The sequence below is a fragment of the Chanodichthys erythropterus genome, chromosome 13, assembly GCF_024489055.1.
Source record: "Chanodichthys erythropterus isolate Z2021 chromosome 13, ASM2448905v1, whole genome shotgun sequence".
Lineage (NCBI taxonomy): Eukaryota > Metazoa > Chordata > Actinopteri > Cypriniformes > Xenocyprididae > Chanodichthys > Chanodichthys erythropterus.
Window position 1 is genome coordinate 12,529,863 of NC_090233.1, and position 18,175 is coordinate 12,548,037.

The following is an 18,175-nucleotide window of genomic DNA, read 5'->3' on the forward strand; positions in this document are numbered from 1 at the left end:
TCCATCATTAAACTAGCAAAGGTGGATTCCAAGTGCACCTGCGTCATGTGCTTCAGACGATGTGCTTAGATTGTTAAATTACGGCATTTCCATATCTTTAGGTGGGATACTGCAGCCGGGATGGTTTGACACTGACTGGTTTCGGGTTTGGCTTATAATTCATCAAACAAGTATCCTTGAAGATGTGTTTGTGTTATATTAATGAATAAATGAAAAGGGAGTAAGAACATCATCAGGATCATTCTTAGTTGATGGGAGCTAGTTTTGTCGTGTCACATTACATCACTCCATTGCAGTTAAACATGTTAATAATCATCTCATTTAAAATCCTAACAATGCAAGATATATATTAATATTCAATATATATTTTTCTCAATAATTCCACCACCATCTTTATTTCCAAGAAAGAGAAGCCTCTTATGTTCTTATATAAGTTTAATATAACGTTGAAATTTTACATCTATTTATATGCTATCTCAAATTTTGTGTGGGAAAGTGTGTGTGGGAGTGTATGAGTGCTTAAAATGCAATCCTGCCCTGATCTTTGACCTCACTAAGCTAAGAGAAAATGATGTGCACAGTTACTGAATGAGTGACAGCAGCTTCCTGACATATTTCCGTTTTCATATAATCCGGCTCGCTAGTTTCTGTTCATGTATTTTTTCAATGTTCTGTAGTCGCCTTGTTCCCTAAACATCTGTTTAAATGAGTGTCTGTAAGAAGATTTAAACATCCACACCTTTCTCCCGAGAGAATATTAAGAGAACATTACTGTGTACTCAATTTTAATCCAGCCCCAGCAGATCTGATAAAGCAGGCGCTGGTAAACATACAATGTTATATCAGCACAGATCAGCCTGCAGCTCAATACAGAAGGTTGAAGGAGACGAGTAAAGAGTGTCAGTGCTCTACACTACCCGTTCATGAACAGTAATGAGATCAGAATCAACTCACTCCTTTATTTATTTGTATTAAATGTAGCGTTTTTCATTCACAGTTATTTTGCTCTATGTAAATGGCATGTTTATGTCAAAATTCTTAAATTAAAGGATAACTATAATGATAACGATAAAAGTTCTAAAAATCATTCTAAATATAAAAGAGTAGCAGAGCCCACATCACATCTATAATGATGATGGCACAGAGAAACAATATCACTGGAATTTTTGATGATGAACGAAAAAACATTGAGAGCCAATCAGAATGCATCCTGCTTTAAAGAGCTTGAGCATTTAAAGCGGCAGATGACAAAACTGAAGTGTGAGCTTATAAATTTGGAATAAACAGATCGATATCATTCACTGGTGTGGACGCTAATATAGTTATCATTATCTTTATAGTTATTGTTCTTGGTGTGAACGGGCCTTAAGATCACCAACACACACACACACAATCAAATCCTGTTTATAAGTAATACAGTGGGGAAATGCACTGTTCAAAGGTTTGGGGTCAGTACGTTTTTTTTTTGTTTTGTTTTGTTTTGTTTTTTAAGAAAATTAAGACTGCAAGTACACATCAAATGGAAACAGTAAAGATTTTTACATTATTACAAAAAATATATTTCAAATAAATGCTGTTATTTTGAACTTTCCATTTATCAAAGAATCCTGAAAAAAATGTATCATGGTTTCTAATTTTAGTAATAATCATAAATGTTTCTTGAGCAGCAAATCAGCATATTAGAATGATTTCTAAAGGATCATGTGACACTGAAGACTGGAGTAATGATTAAAATACATGTTAAAATATTAACACAATAGAAAAGAGTTGTTTTGAATTGTAATAATATTTCACTATATTACTGTTTTTGATCAAATAAATGTAGCCTTGGTGGGAATAAGAGACTCAAAATCAGTCAAAAATGAACGATAGTGTACATTTTATTTATTAAAAATCCATATTTGGAAAGGAAAATATATATTTAATGTACAGAAACTTTTGAGCAATTTCAAAATTCAAGATAATTCACATTAATGTCAAAAACACGATTTATTGTTTTAAAAAGTAAAACTAGTAATAATCTGTATTCTCAAGAGTAACTATGTATGTATGTGCGCTGAAGACTGTTACTGGAAATCCCAGAGCCTTAATGAGTAAAATGTGGAAGTAGTCTACAGTCTGTTCAGCCAACAGACAAGCCCAAACCTGCAGCAGACAATCAAGAGTTCAGTTCTGAATCAAATCACATGTGAACTGGCTAATCAAAGTCTTTAAGTTCACTTTCAGAAATTTCAGGCAGGTGTGATCAGCAGCAGAATAGAGTGCAACAGAGGTTGTGGAGAGATTGTACCCATAGATATAGGGGTTTGTATTATTGTTATTTATCTATTGTATTTATTGATGAGTAGTTAGTTATTTATTGAATGTTTTTATTTTAACCGGACCTCAGTACCTAATTTCGTTCCAGCTCATGTACCATGCTTTGGAATGACAATAAAAAATCCTTTATCCTTTATCCTTTTTATCCTTTAATAGACGGCTTCCGGAGGTAAAAATTTCATCTATCATCTCCAAGAGATACTGATTAGCATCTAAACTTTTCAAGGCAGACCAACCATGAGCAATGAGGTTATCAAGTGATTGGCTACATAGCATATACGTGTAATTTTGAACTACATTTTTTAAAAACACCTAGTGAAGAACTACACTACCCAAAATCCACCAATCAGAGATGCTGCAGTTACCATGGAAAACACATCGCAAAAACTCTCAAACTGCTTATAAATATTTTCAAACTTTTTCATCACGCTCAAATTATTTTGGTTTTATACATACAGTAAATGACTAAAAATCAATAATAAATTATAAATATACTTTCAGAACCAAGTTGAAAAAGTGAAACTGAAAAGGTGTCTATTGAGTAGCCTTGCAGCACACATTTTCCAAGTAATATTTTCACCCTTGGCTAAGAAGTGCAACTGCCAAACCAAAACATTGATTTTTTTGAAGGGCCGAAATCATTGACTGAAATGGTGGTGTTTAGTTCGCATTTCTCTGATGGGACATTTTGAGTGTGAGTGTCGATTTCATGTGCGCGCACAACGTGGATAAACTTCAATGAGTAAACATGTCAGCTGTCTGGACGCTAGTGCTGAGTTTACAATATTGATTTCTTGTTTTTAATCAATCTTCATTTTGATGAGCAAAGATCTTTTAGTCCAGGGGTGTCCTGGAGGGCCACTGTCCTGCAGAGTTTAGCTCCAGCTTGCCTCAACACACCTGTGTGGAAGTTTCCTGTATGCCTAAAAACCTTGATTAGCTGGTTCAGGTGTGTTTAATTGGGGTTGGAGCTAAATTCTCCAGGACAGTTGCCCTCCAGGAGCAGGATTGGACACGCCTGTTTTAGTCTGTGCTTCAGTTTTCAGTTGATGCATGAACAAAACGTCACTAAACATTATTTATAGTGCACATGCCATCCAATAGTCACAATACTCTTTATGCTTTGTTACTTTTTATATGAAACAAAGTCTCAGCTTTGAGTAAATGTTTAAGCAGCACATAAACGATCATCTCTTCCTCTTTAAGTTATAGCACAAAATTATAGCACAAAAACATGAATGAACATCAGAAGGTATGTTGAAAGATACAGTACAGCTTACTGAAATGCATTATCATGTCTCAATCTCTCAATCACTGTTTCAACCACGGAAAAATGTCAATAACGCAGCTTATAAATATAAATGTCACTTAATATTACATTTACTGGAGAGGAGCATTTTGATAAATAGCATATGCACTATATTCCACATTCTGATTATATTTTACTTAACTGTTGTCTTAATGTATTTTTGAATAAATCTATCAAAACAATTAATATTACAGCAACTTTTAAATGTTTATTTCAACAATGGATTGGAGTAGAAACAAATATATAATTATATAAGTCTTATGTGCAGTTTGTTTATATACAACTCAGTTTTTTATTTGAGTGTTGATTATAAATTTAATTTTAGGGGACCCCTTTTTACAAGATGTAATATACGTCTCTGGTGTCCCCAGAATGTGTCTGTGAAGATTCAGCTCAAAATACCCCACAGATCATTTATTATACCATGTTGTCAATGCCTATTTTTGAGTGGAAGGAAAAACATGCTTTTTGTGCATGTATCTTTAAATGCAAATGAGCTGCTGCTCCCCACCCCCTTTCCAGAGCACATTGCCAAATCGATAAATCGTGCAGCAGTGCTTCCCACACATAGACTTTACTTGGGCGGGCCGCCCACGTATAATAACGGCAGCCCAAGTATATTTGGAGACCCATTTTTGCTTTTATTATTTTTATCCTCTTATACTTTTATATCCGCGCAAGATAATGAAACCATCCACGATCGATAAACTAGTCGTTCGTACCTGCTCGTTATGTGTGCGTCAGAACTGTTTACTCCCGCTGACATTCCCTCGGGTGCTGCATTTTGCAAAGTCACAAGGTGGCGCTGTTGCGCGTTCTACAAGACTGCTTTAAAGTGATTCTCAATCAATGAAAAGCGCAGATTTATGCCAAGCGATTGCTAATGAACTCAAGTTGATGAATTATTACAATGTCTACTTTATGGCCTTTATATAAAATGTTTTAGACGATTGTAAGATCAGCCTGCAATAGTACATACATTTCAAATTAAGAGTCCCGGTGTATTTCGGGCTTGTTTGTAATTAAAAGTCACACGCTAAGTTTGTTCTTTTTCTTTTGGGCATTATTGGTATTTTGGTTACACAATAAATTGTATTTAGTTTGATTTCCATTTAATTCATAGTAAATTATTGTAGTCTCCCCCACAGAAAGAAAAGACTAAGAACATTATTTGACACACGGTATTCATTTTATAAATTTTACTAGTAAAATCTGTGTCCCATTCACTGAGAGAGACACTATATGACAGCAAGGAGAACATAGGAAAATGCGAACCATTTCAATGTAATTTTGCGTAATTTACAATGCATAATAATGCATAATATTAGTATGTAATTAAATTTAATGTTATTTAATTTAAATTAATTTCAATAAATAAAAATACTGTTAAAAATCACACATTGTATGTTTGTCACATGTAGTAGACAATTTTTGTGCCGTGGGTAATAGGAGGACTTTTCGCCCGGCTACCACCGCAAGTATATTTCAAACCTGTGGAAAGCACTGTGCAGCCCTACTTCAGATATATGGTTTTCTGAGTGCACACATCAAAGCATGCACACAGAGAGCTGGCTGTCAGACGACGCGTCACTTGAGGCTTAAACTAAGTTCTCTTTCACATCTTATTGCACTTAAACTGTCAAATACACACAAGATTATGCCAAAAACATGTCTGTGAATGTAAACAGCAGGGAAAGAAATCACATGTGTATATTAGATCTGTGTATTAAAGTGTCAGCAGCATAATATACAGTACCTACTGCTGTATCTGCTGTTAATATGAATCAAACAACAGAAGAAAACAGAAAATCACTCTTTCTTACTCATTTCTTACTAGAATGCTGCTGTTAAATGCTGTACACATGGCGGACTGTGTACAGGTCACTGAGGGCGGGGTCTATGCTAATAAGGCAGCAGTCGTGGGCAGGGCCTAAGCATTTGTGACATCACAAAAGCTAAAACGGCTTGTTCTGGGACACCGCTAATGATTTATGACGATTAAAAAAGAGGAGTGGGTGGATTTTTACTATTATAGAGTAGTTGTGTACACACTGCCGACACACATTTATGTTCAAACACCATTTAAAATTGAATTTTGCATAATAGGTCCATTTTAATTATTAAATAAAATTCATTTTATTAATAAATTTAAAAAAACAACACTTTCAGGGTGAGCTAAACTGTTGAAATCATACCTGAAATCCTCCACCACTTGCGTCTGAGTGTCGGCGGTCCCAGCGACAGAAAGGGCCCTCTGAGGGTAAAGGCCAGGATCTGAAGCTGGAGGTTTGAATGATGGGGTCTGAGGAAGAGAGGCCGCCCTCATTGAAATATGGCTCCGAGCCGCTGCAGTGTGCCCTGAAATCTTCTGTCCAGCCAAACTCGGAGGTCCGTGACCAACATTAGCAACACTGAGTTGAGACTGAGCTTCTGAGGGGTGACTGGAGATGTCGGGGTCAGTCGGTTCAGCAAGGCTGCTCATCGGGTGCGGTTTAGGAGATTCTGGAGGTTTGGGCTCTGATACGTCAATAGATCCTTCCACCCGCGGGGTCCTCTGAGGCCGTCTTGGCCTGGCTGGAGCCGCAGGTGGGGTAGAAGGGGCAGGAGAAGATGCAGACGTTTCTGCGGGTCCTTTTGGTTGTGCAGATGATGCCAGATCATTAGTTTTACTCTGGCTTTGAATTTGCTGCTCCGGTTCCATCTTTATCTAGAAAGAGAAGCACAACGGTGAATCAAATCAGCTTTCTTCACTTTTTTAACTACTTTTTCCATTTCTCTTTGTTAAAACATTTAAAATGAATGTGGCATGTCAAAATAAAGGCTGCTGCTCATATTTTATGAGTGCATTTGTTTTCAGTTTGGGCATATTTTCATATTGGGCACTTCTTTTTCACAAAGGACTGTCTGGGCAACACAAATGTTCACATGAGCTACACACATCATGAGATGACTACGCCATTAAAGGACAACGGTTAGGCCACTGAGCCTTTCCGTTGGCCGGGAAAGTTCAATAACAGTTACTGGACACCTAGCATAGCGACTTGCATTGCCTAGCTGTATTTTAATGGGTTAATATTTTCATTTTAATTTTTCAGTTCAAACAGAAACTCACCAAAAACACATGAGCAGCACTGTTGTGTTGTAATAACACTGGGTTACATAATCTTGTCTTTAACAGAAACATTATCATTCAGAAGGTTGGGGTTGATTTTTTAATGTCTCTTCTGCTCACCAAGGCTGCATTTGTTTAATCAGTAAAAACAGTAATATTGTGAATTATTAATACAATTTAAAATAACTGTTTTCTATGTGAATATATGTTAAAATGTAATTTATTCCTGTGAACAAAGCTGACTTTTTGCTGTGCCAGCGCAAAATGTAGCCATTTTTAATCATTACAGTGCAATATTCTGTATATGATTCCACAGTTAATATTTCATTGGTTGCCATGACAGCTTAAGGGTTAAACATACAGAAGCTCTTCCAAGGTGATGGGTTTCATCTCTAGCTTGGAGGGATTCTATTCTAGTGTGATCTCTAAAATGACAGCTGACAGGCTGGACAAAAAACTAGACTAGACAACAGACACAGCTGTGAACGCTCCCTACCCACAGGAAACACTGCTTTAGTTGAGTCATTTATTTCAGAAACTCTCCTTGCTTTGTTGCAATGCCAACAATGACGAAATGCTACCGTTTACTACAGTATATCCATAGACTCAAGTTATTAATAAGGAATGTGACTTCCTAGAAGTGAAAAATACCACTTTATGACTGTTTATATGTCTTTAATTCATCTAATAAATAGCGACATGATCAAAACTTACTGAAAAATTATGTTAAAAGGAAGGTTTATTTTTTCATCTGTCAATCATCATTGTATTGCATTGCATTATATGTTTAGCCCCCCAAAATGAAACACTATAAGAAATGCTGGGTTAAATACAACCCAAGATGGGTTGAAAATGGTCAAACACAGCAGTTGGGTTAAATGTTTGCCAAACGGTAGTTTTATTTAACTCAACTATTGTTTAAAAATTACTATATGACAGGCTTAAAATGAACCCAAAATAGGTTGGAAATTAAATACAGACACATAATTACTAGAGATAACAATAATAATCAAAAAGTGAACCTTTATTAATAGGCAATTTAATAATTTTTTATTGTTTAATTATTATTTATTAAACTTATTAATAAATGTTGATTTCCAACATATTTGGGTTCATTTTAAGCAAGCAATACAGTCATTTTAAACAATAGTTGAGTTGAATTAAACTACCCAGCAGGATGGTCAAACGTTTAACCCAACCACTGGGTTAAAACAACCCAATCGCTGGGTTTGTCCATTTTCAACCCAACTTGGGTTGTTTTTAACCCAGCATTTTGTAGAGTGTATGATAATAAAACTAACAAAACAAAGCACCATCTCACTAAGACAAATTATTGGGAGATGCAATTATTTTATGCAAGTCATCTGCTACACTCTAAAAAAAATGCTGGGTTAAAAACAACCCAAGTTGGGTTGAAAATGGACAAAACCAGTGTTTGGGTTAAATGTTTTCCCAACCTGCTGGGTAGTTTTATTTAACTCAACTATTGTTTAGAAATTACTGTATTTCTTGCTTAAAATGAACCCAAAGAATGTTGGAAATGAACATTTATTAATATGTTTAATACATGAACATTTATGAATAAGTTCAATGAATAATAATTGAACAATACATTTATTAAAAGCAATTTATTAAATTGCTTATTAATAAACATTCACCTTTTGATTATTATTGTTGCCTCTAGTAATTATGTGTCTGATTTTTAATTTCCAACCTATTTTGGGTTCATTTTAAGCCAGACATATAGTCATTTTTAAACATAGTTGAGTTAAATAAAACTACCCAGCATGATGTGCAAACATTTAACACAACCGCTGGGTTAAAATAACCCAATCATTGGGTTTGTGCATTTTCAACCCAACTTGGGTTTATTCGCGTTACAAGCTATCACAATTTCATCTTACTTTTTGGCCATATATTTGCAGCTGCACCAAATTGCATATTTTTGACCAGTTTGGGCCAGTCGAGGTGTTTTTTCCTCAAGTTTGAGCTCCATATTCTTACTATATCTGACTATATGAGCCATAAAGCCCTGATATTATACAAAACCTAAAGCACATATGCAATCCTTTTCTATACCTTTTATATGTCTAAAGGTTCAATTCTGTTCCAGATTTCATGTGTCAAGCTTTACAGGGTTATCTCAATAATGTTAACACCTTTATCTAACACTAAATACAGCATTTAGTCTGAACCCATAGGTATATTGTGGCCCGGAGACTTTGTTCTACTTTACAATCCCTATCACTCTCAGAAAAACTGATGGAAAAGCTGTCAGTGGAGCAGTATCTTTTCAAAAGATATACACTTTAGGTACTAATATGTTTCTTTAAGGTACTCATATGCACCCTTTATGGGTAAATAAGGTAGAAAGGTGTAACTTTTAAAAGTTTTTTTTTTACAGTCTCAGTGACAGCATTAAAAACCATAATAATAAAGGAGTTAAATGTAACAAACTGTCAGGGTAATAAAGAACACACAAAGATTATTGGAGTATGTTGTGTTTTTTTTACTTCAAAACTGATGAAAACTGTTTCTACACCACATTGTTTTCAGTGTAATATAATGCAAACATATTGATACAAGAATCCAACAACCGCATTTTAAATATTTACACAGTCATGAGTCTTTGCTTTTGCACAGTAGTCATGGTCTTCACCTCGCGGTGCTCTGTGTTTGTCTGCCTGACCGGCTTTCCCTGTATTGACAAGATTGTTACAGTCAAGCTCACGACTAGACGTATTTGCTTATCGGTGTGGAATAACGCAAAGCATGTGACCAGCAGAAAAGGAAAAGAGACAAAAATATAGACTCCACCTAGAAATGACCCCAAACAAACGCAATGAGTCATTGTGTATATATTTGGTTATGCATATACACACATACACCCACATGAAATTCTTGCAGTGAATCATTGTGTATGCATTTGAATATGTGTGTGTGGATAGATAGATAGATAGATAGATAGATAGATAGATAGATAGATAGATAGATAGATAGATAGATAGATAGATAGATAGATAGATAGATAGATTTATATAGTCTTATACATAATGTACGCTCCAAATATTCTAATACCTTCGAGCCATGGTTACACATAAGGTCAGACACTGAGAAAATGCTGAAGGTCACCTTACAATAATGTGTATTATGACCTACTTGTGTGTGTGTGTGTGTGTGTGTGTGTGTGTGTGTGTGTGTGTGTGTGTGTGTGTGTGTGTGTGTGTGTGTGTGTGTGTGTGTGTGTGTGTATGTGTGTGTGTGTTTCATTAGAGGATGTATGAAGAAGCTTTTGAACCATTCAGTATCTGATAACACTAATTACATTGCAAGGCTGTTTGTGATGGTCTTTCAACCTCTGAATAATGCCACAGATACACTGATGCACATGCATTTCTCTCTTTCAAACACACACACTGATTAATACCACACATTAAAAAATAGTTTAAATGATAGTGAGCACACAATAAAACCCTGACAAAAACAACATGTAAACAATCCGGTATCAGTTCAACACCACTGAAGTACTGTGAAAGAATCAGCATAGGGTCTAAATGTATATATCAGTAATGGTAATGTTATACTATAGCTTATTACGTACAAGTTATTCATCATATCATATTTGTGCAATCGACATGCATTACATTGTGCAATTATAGTGTTGCGTTAGTGTGTTTCTCACCCAATTTCCTCGATCAAGGCAGGCTGAAGAGAACTGAAGGTATGTTGACAGATCTGATGGGCACCGCTGGAAACCAGACTTACTGATAAATATATTCAAATAGCTTGGCAGAGATCAAAATAGCTCATCATCATGCGACAATATCGGTTCAGCTGATGAATGTGAAAGCGCGTTCAGGTCTAGTGTGTCACATCAGTGCCCGTTCTTCCTGTTTCATTAACAGCGAAAGACCTTGAGGTTCACTGAAAGGAGAAAATGGGTCGCTAAAGGCGAGAGCATTTCATCTGCAGATGTCGCGGTGTTCTTCGACGTGAATTCGTTTCGTAAAGCAACCCGCAGCGCGTGCTGTCAATGACAAGACACTGCGATGGTCAGTGCTGTCCTTCGGTGCTCGCGCTTCATGCACTTATTGCAGCAGAGCTGCTGGCGTTGCTTCCGTCACAGATTTAATCACCACGGACGTAGCGCTCTTGTCACATGGTATTCCGCTGTAGCTCCACTATAGATAAATATTATATTTGCATTTCCTCTTGTGGAATAGGCTTTGTGTGAATAATGAAATGCCGCATGAGAACGCTTTGCTGTTGTCATGGCAACCCGAGCACATCCCTTTTTTCTTTTCTTTTTTATCAATATTAAAGGGTTAGTTCACCCAAAAATGAAACTAATGCCATTTATTACTCACCCTCATGTCGTTTCGCACCCGTAAGACTTTCATTCATCTATTAATCTATTTTAGTTGAAATTATGAGGCCTTCATAGGGAGCAATGACATTTCCTCTCTCAAGATCCATTAATGTACTAAAAACATATTTAAATCAGGTCATGTGAGTACAGTGGTTCATTATTAATATTATAAAGTGATGAGAATATTTTTGGAGCGCCAAAAAAAAACAAAATAATGACTTATATAGTGATGGCCGATTTCAAAACACTGCTTCATGAAGATTCGGAGCATAAATGAATCAGTGTATCGAATCATGATTCAGATCGCGTGTCAAACTCACGTGACTTTGGCTTTCCGAACAGCTGATTCGACACACTGATTCATTATGCTCCATGAAGCAATGTTTTGAAAGTCGTTATTTTGTTTTTTTGGCGCACCAAAAATATTCTCGTCGCTTTATAATATTAATATTGAACCACTGTACTCACATGAACTGATTTAAATATGTTTTTAGTACATTAATGGATCTTGAGAGAGGAAATGTCATTGCGCAGGCCTCATTGAGCCATCGGATTTCAACAAAAATATCTTAATTTGTGTTGCAAAGATTAACGAAGGTCTTACGGGTGTGGAACGGCATGAGGGTGAGTAATAAATGACAGAATTTTCATTTTTGGGTGAACTAAACCATTAGGAAGACCGAATGCAAATGAATGAACGCAAGAATGAAAACCATTTGCAGTTCAGTGAGATAATTGTACGTTTTAATGGCAAATTAAAATATTATTACATTTATTGCATATGAAAGCCAAAAATAAGTAGTAAATTGTTCAGAACAAGTCTGAGGGGTTAAAGTCGTCATCAAAATTGACATTATTATTAGACCTATTTATGATTTATCCACATGCATCATTATTTCTTTTAAATGCACATAATCTTTAATCAAAAACATTAAAGTCTCCCACCATTTTCTTCTCTGATGACGTGTTTTCTCCGGCGCGAGGGCGGGACAATAATCCCTCCAGTAACCTGACACTCACAAGAGATCTCAACAAAAACAAAAGTCCTGTCCTGCTGAGTGTTTTTCTCATTCAAGAAGGCGTTTTACTTGGATATACATCGTGATAGAGAAGAAAATACTATCGTAATTTCTGTCATACTGACTTTAAGTGATTTAGGGATCGTTTACACAACTGTTTTCAACTAAAAACTGAAAACTTTATGTGTTTAGGCCGTTCATTTACACGACAACAGCGTTTTGGGGGCATGAAAATGCAAACTTTTGAAATCAGGTTTCAAAGTTTAACCTGTTAGCTGTCACCCCCACTTTTTTATAGACATGAAAATGCACTATCCAAACTTAAATGGTTGTAATTCAAGAATACTTTGGAATATGAAACAGAAAAAACGTTATAGAGTTTAAGTTTATGAAAATGTAAAATGTAAAAATATATTTTATATAAAATATATATTTTACAAAACAAGCTTACTCTAAAACTGCAGGAAAGTAAAAGCCAAAAATCTGAACAAGATATCAGGTTGATATCTCAAAAAATGAGCTTTCAGTGAGATTTAGTTTGGGTGCAGTACCACACTTTTTCACTAGATGCCAACCAAGCTCCATTACTGACCATATAAGGGTGCCTCCATTTCCATATATGGTTTGAGTGATCTGAACCATATATTTCCATTATTTTCATTCAATTTATGAAGTAGACATCCTATATAGAAGTAATATGGGAAGTTTGGCAGAATTTGATATGAATTCAATCTCTAATGAACATAAAAACAACATGAATGTGGGTTATAGATCGCCGCCACAATCATAAATGTTTTTTTTTTCTATTAAAAACATTTTCAGACCTTTTTTTTTTTTTAAATTCAATGGATGTTATCTTTTGAACTCTTAGCGTGAAAACAAACATGTTTCAACCAATCTTTCATGATTTTTCATGTTCATCGCTATTTCAAAATAAAGGTCTGAACATGCCTTATGAGTATGAAAATATGCTTGTAGCAATTCTTGTACCATTATCAGTGTAAACTACAAAAATGTGAATAGCCTATGTGAAAAGGGTGATGTCATGCCCATGTGTATTACGTGTTCAGTCTATAGGCTCATAAATGTTGTACTTTGTAAGCAAATGTTTAATAATAATAACAAAAAAATTAACAGGAAATAAAAAAGTCTATAGACTCATATGTTTCTTTACAAAATGACATCGCCATCTACTGGCCTAATGCTGCGTTCACACCGAACGCGTCTGGGGCGTCAAATTCGCGCCAGACGCGTCTAGTTGGACGCTTGAACATTTTGAAGTCAGACGCTTCAGACGCGCGTAAAATTCGCTCAATTCGCGCGTCTAAACAAAGTGTGTTCAGACGCGAATTCGCGTCATGGGAGGGGCTTTCATCTCTTTCTGCACAGATCCTCTGAATAAACACATAATCTCGTCAGTTGGAAACCTGTAGCGGCAATTTAACTCGGTTATGCCGGCCGACTTTTGCTAGCTAGAAGGTGGGCTAGTATCAACGGCTAAAATCATGCAAAAAGTTTTACAACTAACCAGATTGTCCGATTTCTTCGCTTATTCTCTTCCAGGCAAGGTCCTTTTTATTCCTGTCTCGATAAAAATATAATGACACATCACAGAACTCAGGGTGGCTAACGTTACACACAGCGACATCTTTGTTCTGGTCTCCGGCATCACTGATCACATCATAAACACGTTACTACCAAAGCAGAGTCCCTGATTGGTTGACGCGCCGCGAATTTACGCCAAAGTTCAGATTTTTCAACTCGGGCGTTTGGGCGTCAGACGCTCAATTCGCGCGTCAGCCGCGTGAACGCTCAATTCGCGCCGCGCCATTCGCGCGTCAACGGCCGATTCGCGCCGCGCTAGACGCTTGATTCGCGCCGCAGGACCTCTAGACGCGCGTTTGCATTGACTTAACATGTAAGTCAGACGCCTCAGACGCCCCAGACGCGTTCGGTGTGAACGCAGCATAACAGCAGAATACATATGAGTATGAGTGATGCTGCACAAAACAACAGAGATGCCAATGTGTTGTTATGTGGTCTTTAAAGTCCCCATGAAATCAAAATTGACGTTTTTTTGGATTCTAGAATGAATATGTTCACCTTAAGTGTTTGGGGTAGCGCATTACAAGTAACGTGAGTTATGTAATCACTAGTCAGATTACTTTTTCAAGTAACACATTACACATCGCAGTGCCCCCGCGTTCCCATTTTTCCTGGGTAATATAAGATAACTACATGGGTGAAAGGAAGGTTTACGGGTACACTACAGGTCAAAAGTTTGGAAACATTACTATTTTTAATGTTTTTGAACGAAGTCTCTTATGCTCATTAAGGCTGCATTTATTTCATAAATACAGAAAAAACAGTAATATTGTGAAATATTATTACAATTTAAAATTATTGTTTTCTATTTTAATATACTTTAAAATGTAATTTATTCCTGTGATCAAAGCTGAATTTTCAGCATCATTAATCCAGTCTTCAGTGTCACATGATCCTTCAGAAATCATTCTGATATGATGATTTGAAACTCAGTTATTGTCAATGTTGAAAACAGTTGCGTTTCTTAATATTTTTTTGGAACCTGTGATACTTTTTTTTTAGGATTCATTGATGAATAAAAGGTTACAAAGAACAGCATTTGTTCAAAGTATACATCTTTTTTAACAATATAAATCTTTACTATCACTTTTTATCAAGTTAACACATCCGCGATGAATAAAAGTATTAAATTCTTTAAAAAAAAAAAAAAAAATTACTGACCCCAAACTTTTAGTGTATATTGTTACAAAAGATTTCTATTTTAAATAAATGCTGATATTTTTTAACTTTTTATTCATCAAAAAATCCTGAAAAAGTATCACAGGTTGTAAAATAATATTAACTGTTTCCAAAATTGATAATAAAACATATTAGAATGATTTCTGAAGGATCATGTGACACTGAAGACTGGAGTAATGATGCTGAAAATTCAGCTTTGATCACAGGAATAAATTATATTTTAAAGTTTACTAAAATAGAAAACCATAATTTTAAATGGTAATAATATTTCACAATATTACTGTTTTTTCTGTATTTATTATGAAATAAATGCAGCCTTAATGAACATAAGAGACTTCATTCAAAATAGTAATGTTTCCAGTGTTAAATCAAAAGTTGAAAAATGTCATAAACGTACATTTATACAAACCGAAGACCAAATGCAACTCACTTTAGGATAGGATGTGACTCAATCATTGTATCTCATGATTATTAGTATTTCAGTAACACTTTACATTTTTATTTTTAGTTGACACATAAAGAATAATGGCAACATTACCATTCGATTAAATTTGTGAAGAAAAATATGTGAGATATCCCAAACTGACAAACTGTCCACTAATCCATATCCAAGCTAATTTATGAATATACACTTGTTCATTCAATAAACTATTAATGTTTGTTGATAATATACCATTTATTTATTTAACTTGCTTTATTCAACTTAGTTAAAATGTAAGTATTAATATATGCAGAAATAATAATCTATGCATAAAAATGATTCACTGTCAGTTCATGATACCTAATCATAACAAACTGAACATTATTGTAAAGTATTACCAGAATTGTGAAAAAGTGTTTCTGGAATCTTTTTAACTAAGAAAAATATAATCATTTGTCCTAAAATAAACGTGAACACGAAGATCTACATACCAAGCTTTACCTAGAATGGTCTCTATTCCAACATGCAGAGTCAGGAATTGCCTAACAATAGGTGTTGTGTAGTCTTTAGTCTTGGTCTAGTATAAAAGCACAGGTGACAGCAGTCAGTCAACAACCAGAACAGGCTTCAGCTTCTCTTTTGTGGAACCACTGAGGGGTCAACAAGCGCAACCATGAAGGTAAACCTTGTTCCAGCTGCCATTTATTTTAACTTCTTCTAAATTTATTTGGTATAATCACTAAATGAATCACTTTCATTTTCAGGTCACCTTTTTCGAGGACAGGAACTTCCAGGGTCGCTCCTACAACTGTATGGGCGACTGTGCTGATATGCACTCCTACATGAGCCGCTGTCACTCCTGCAGAGTGGAGAGCGGATGCTGGATGATGTACGATCAGTCCAACTACATGGGAAACGGGTATTTCTTCAGGAGGGGCGAGTACGCCGATTACATGTCTATGTTTGGAATGAGCAACTGCATCAGGTCCTGCCGTATGATCCCCATGGTGAGCTCCACGTTGTATGAACTGAAATATTTCATTTATATTTATTTTTTAGGGGTTAGAGATTTTTTTGTTTGCTTTTGAAAAGTACAGAGGATTCTATTAGAATGCTGATTTGAGATAGATATATACATTTTATGTTAATTCTGCCTGACAAACTTGAAAATAATGGACTTCTCTTCCACTACAGCACAGGGGATCCTACAGAATGAGGATCTACGAGAGGGAGAACTTCATGGGTCAGATGTATGAGATGATGGATGACTGTGACAGCGTCATGGACCGTTACCACATGTCTCACTGCCAGTCCTGTCATGTGATGGACGGCCACTGGCTCATGTATGAGCAGCCCCACTACAGAGGCAGGATGTGGTACTTCGGGCCTGGAGAGTACAGGAGCTTCAGCAATATGGGTGGCATGAGATTCATGAGCATGAGGCGTATCATGGACTCTTGGTACTAGCATTCCAGTGTATCTAATAATAAAACTGTTTCATGAGAACACTAAATATTGTGTCCTGAAAATCATTAATGCCACAAATATTTGCTTGAGTAATGCACAAACTAACAAATTTCTCATGAAATAAACGGAAATGCAAAACGAATTAAGAAATGTCAAAATAATGATCAATTACTGTATGGGTATTGAAGTAGTTCTAGACTAAATGTGAACATTTGCTCATCTCACTTGCACAAAAGCAGAGTCACTTTTCCTCGAAATGTATAAAAACAATGAAATGCAATCTCAAAAAAATGCACAAACTCACAATAATGAAAAATATTAAATTAAACAATGCATTTAATCTGACTTTATTAACCAGTGTATTTGCTGCTGACCTTCAGTGATCTAATTCAACCATACTAATAAGCAAAAATGACTTGAGATAAACATCACATTTCCATCAGCCTGAGGCTTATTCATTGCACTTTTGGTCTGAAAGGGCCTTTACATTTGCCAAAAATGTAACCTTTTTGTTGTTATTAAAAAACAAACAAGCAAGCCCAGCCCATGTGAGGAAAATTAACACAAATGTAACACATTACGTTCCATAAAAAATAACTAAATAACAAAATGAGTTACTTTTTTTAGGGAGAGTAACTCAAAATTGTATTGCATTACTTTTAAAAGTAACTTTCCCCAACACTGTTTGACTTAAGCTTATCTATAAGCCTGTGTGATCCAAAATAATGAGAAAATTTGCATTTAGACAATGCTTTTGAAATGTAGTCTCTCTCCACCACCAATAATGTTCTTGACATCATTCTGCACTTCAGTTTTTCATCAGATATTCTGCCCAATCAAATGCTTTCTATAATCTGAAGTGTCCTGCAGATGCTAAAGCTCTTTCTGAAACTGACCGTTCATTATGTTTCAAATTTATTATTTAAAATAGGGTGAATGACACACAGTGCACTATATAGAAGACATGAATGAATAAAATTTGAAATGTAAATTCACCCTATCATCTAATTTATCTTATTTTTTTTTTTTTTCATATTCTGCCAACCCAAAATACAGTCATGTGTTGCATGTTAGTTCGGTTTATTTGCATTGGATTAATCTGTGTTTTAGCATTGGATCATCTCTCAAGGGATTTGGTAGCTTTAGCAAAACATATGTCTGTAGTGTTCTTTGCACTATATCGCTGTGGTTTTAATAAGGTAAATGTTTGTGCATTTGTGAGAGTGATTATGTAAGCTGGAACTGCCACTGGTTAGAGACAGTGTCTTCTACAGGCAGCATTTCACACTCCGGTGCACAGTAGACTTAAGTCATCTTTTACACAAACAGAGCCACTGCTGTTCACTACAGAATATTATGTATTTAAACCATAAGT

The 18,175-nt window shown here is 35.6% G+C and overlaps 2 protein-coding genes across 2 annotated transcripts in view; one reads left to right on the top strand and one right to left on the bottom strand.

The window, feature by feature from the left end:
- inpp5jb (inositol polyphosphate-5-phosphatase Jb) overlaps positions 1-11,118 on the bottom strand; it is a 30,401-nt gene extending 19,283 nt beyond the window's left edge. The window contains exons 1-2 of the mRNA XM_067406027.1: positions 10,423-11,118; positions 5,824-6,335 (exon numbers count right to left, since the gene is read on the bottom strand). Of these exons, the coding sequence (XP_067262128.1) occupies positions 5,824-6,329 (506 nt within the window). The 5' untranslated portion in view covers positions 6,330-6,335; positions 10,423-11,118. The remainder of the gene's footprint in view (positions 1-5,823; positions 6,336-10,422) is intronic.
- A 4,097-nt stretch (positions 11,119-15,215) lies between these two features.
- Positions 15,216-16,800, top strand: LOC137033636 (gamma-crystallin M2-like). Its single transcript, XM_067405753.1, has 3 exons — positions 15,216-16,012; positions 16,098-16,340; positions 16,528-16,800. The coding sequence occupies exons 1-3, from the start codon at positions 16,007-16,009 to the stop codon at positions 16,798-16,800; spliced, it is 522 nt and encodes a 173-aa protein (XP_067261854.1). The 5' UTR covers positions 15,216-16,006.
- The last annotated feature ends 1,375 nt before the right edge of the window (positions 16,801-18,175 follow it).

Excerpts from the sequence above, each read along its gene's own strand:
- LOC137033636 (XM_067405753.1), top strand. Across the intron at positions 16,341-16,527 it reads CCTGCCGTATGATCCCCATG|CACAGGGGATCCTACAGAAT; the intron begins GTGAGCTCCACG and ends CTTCCACTACAG.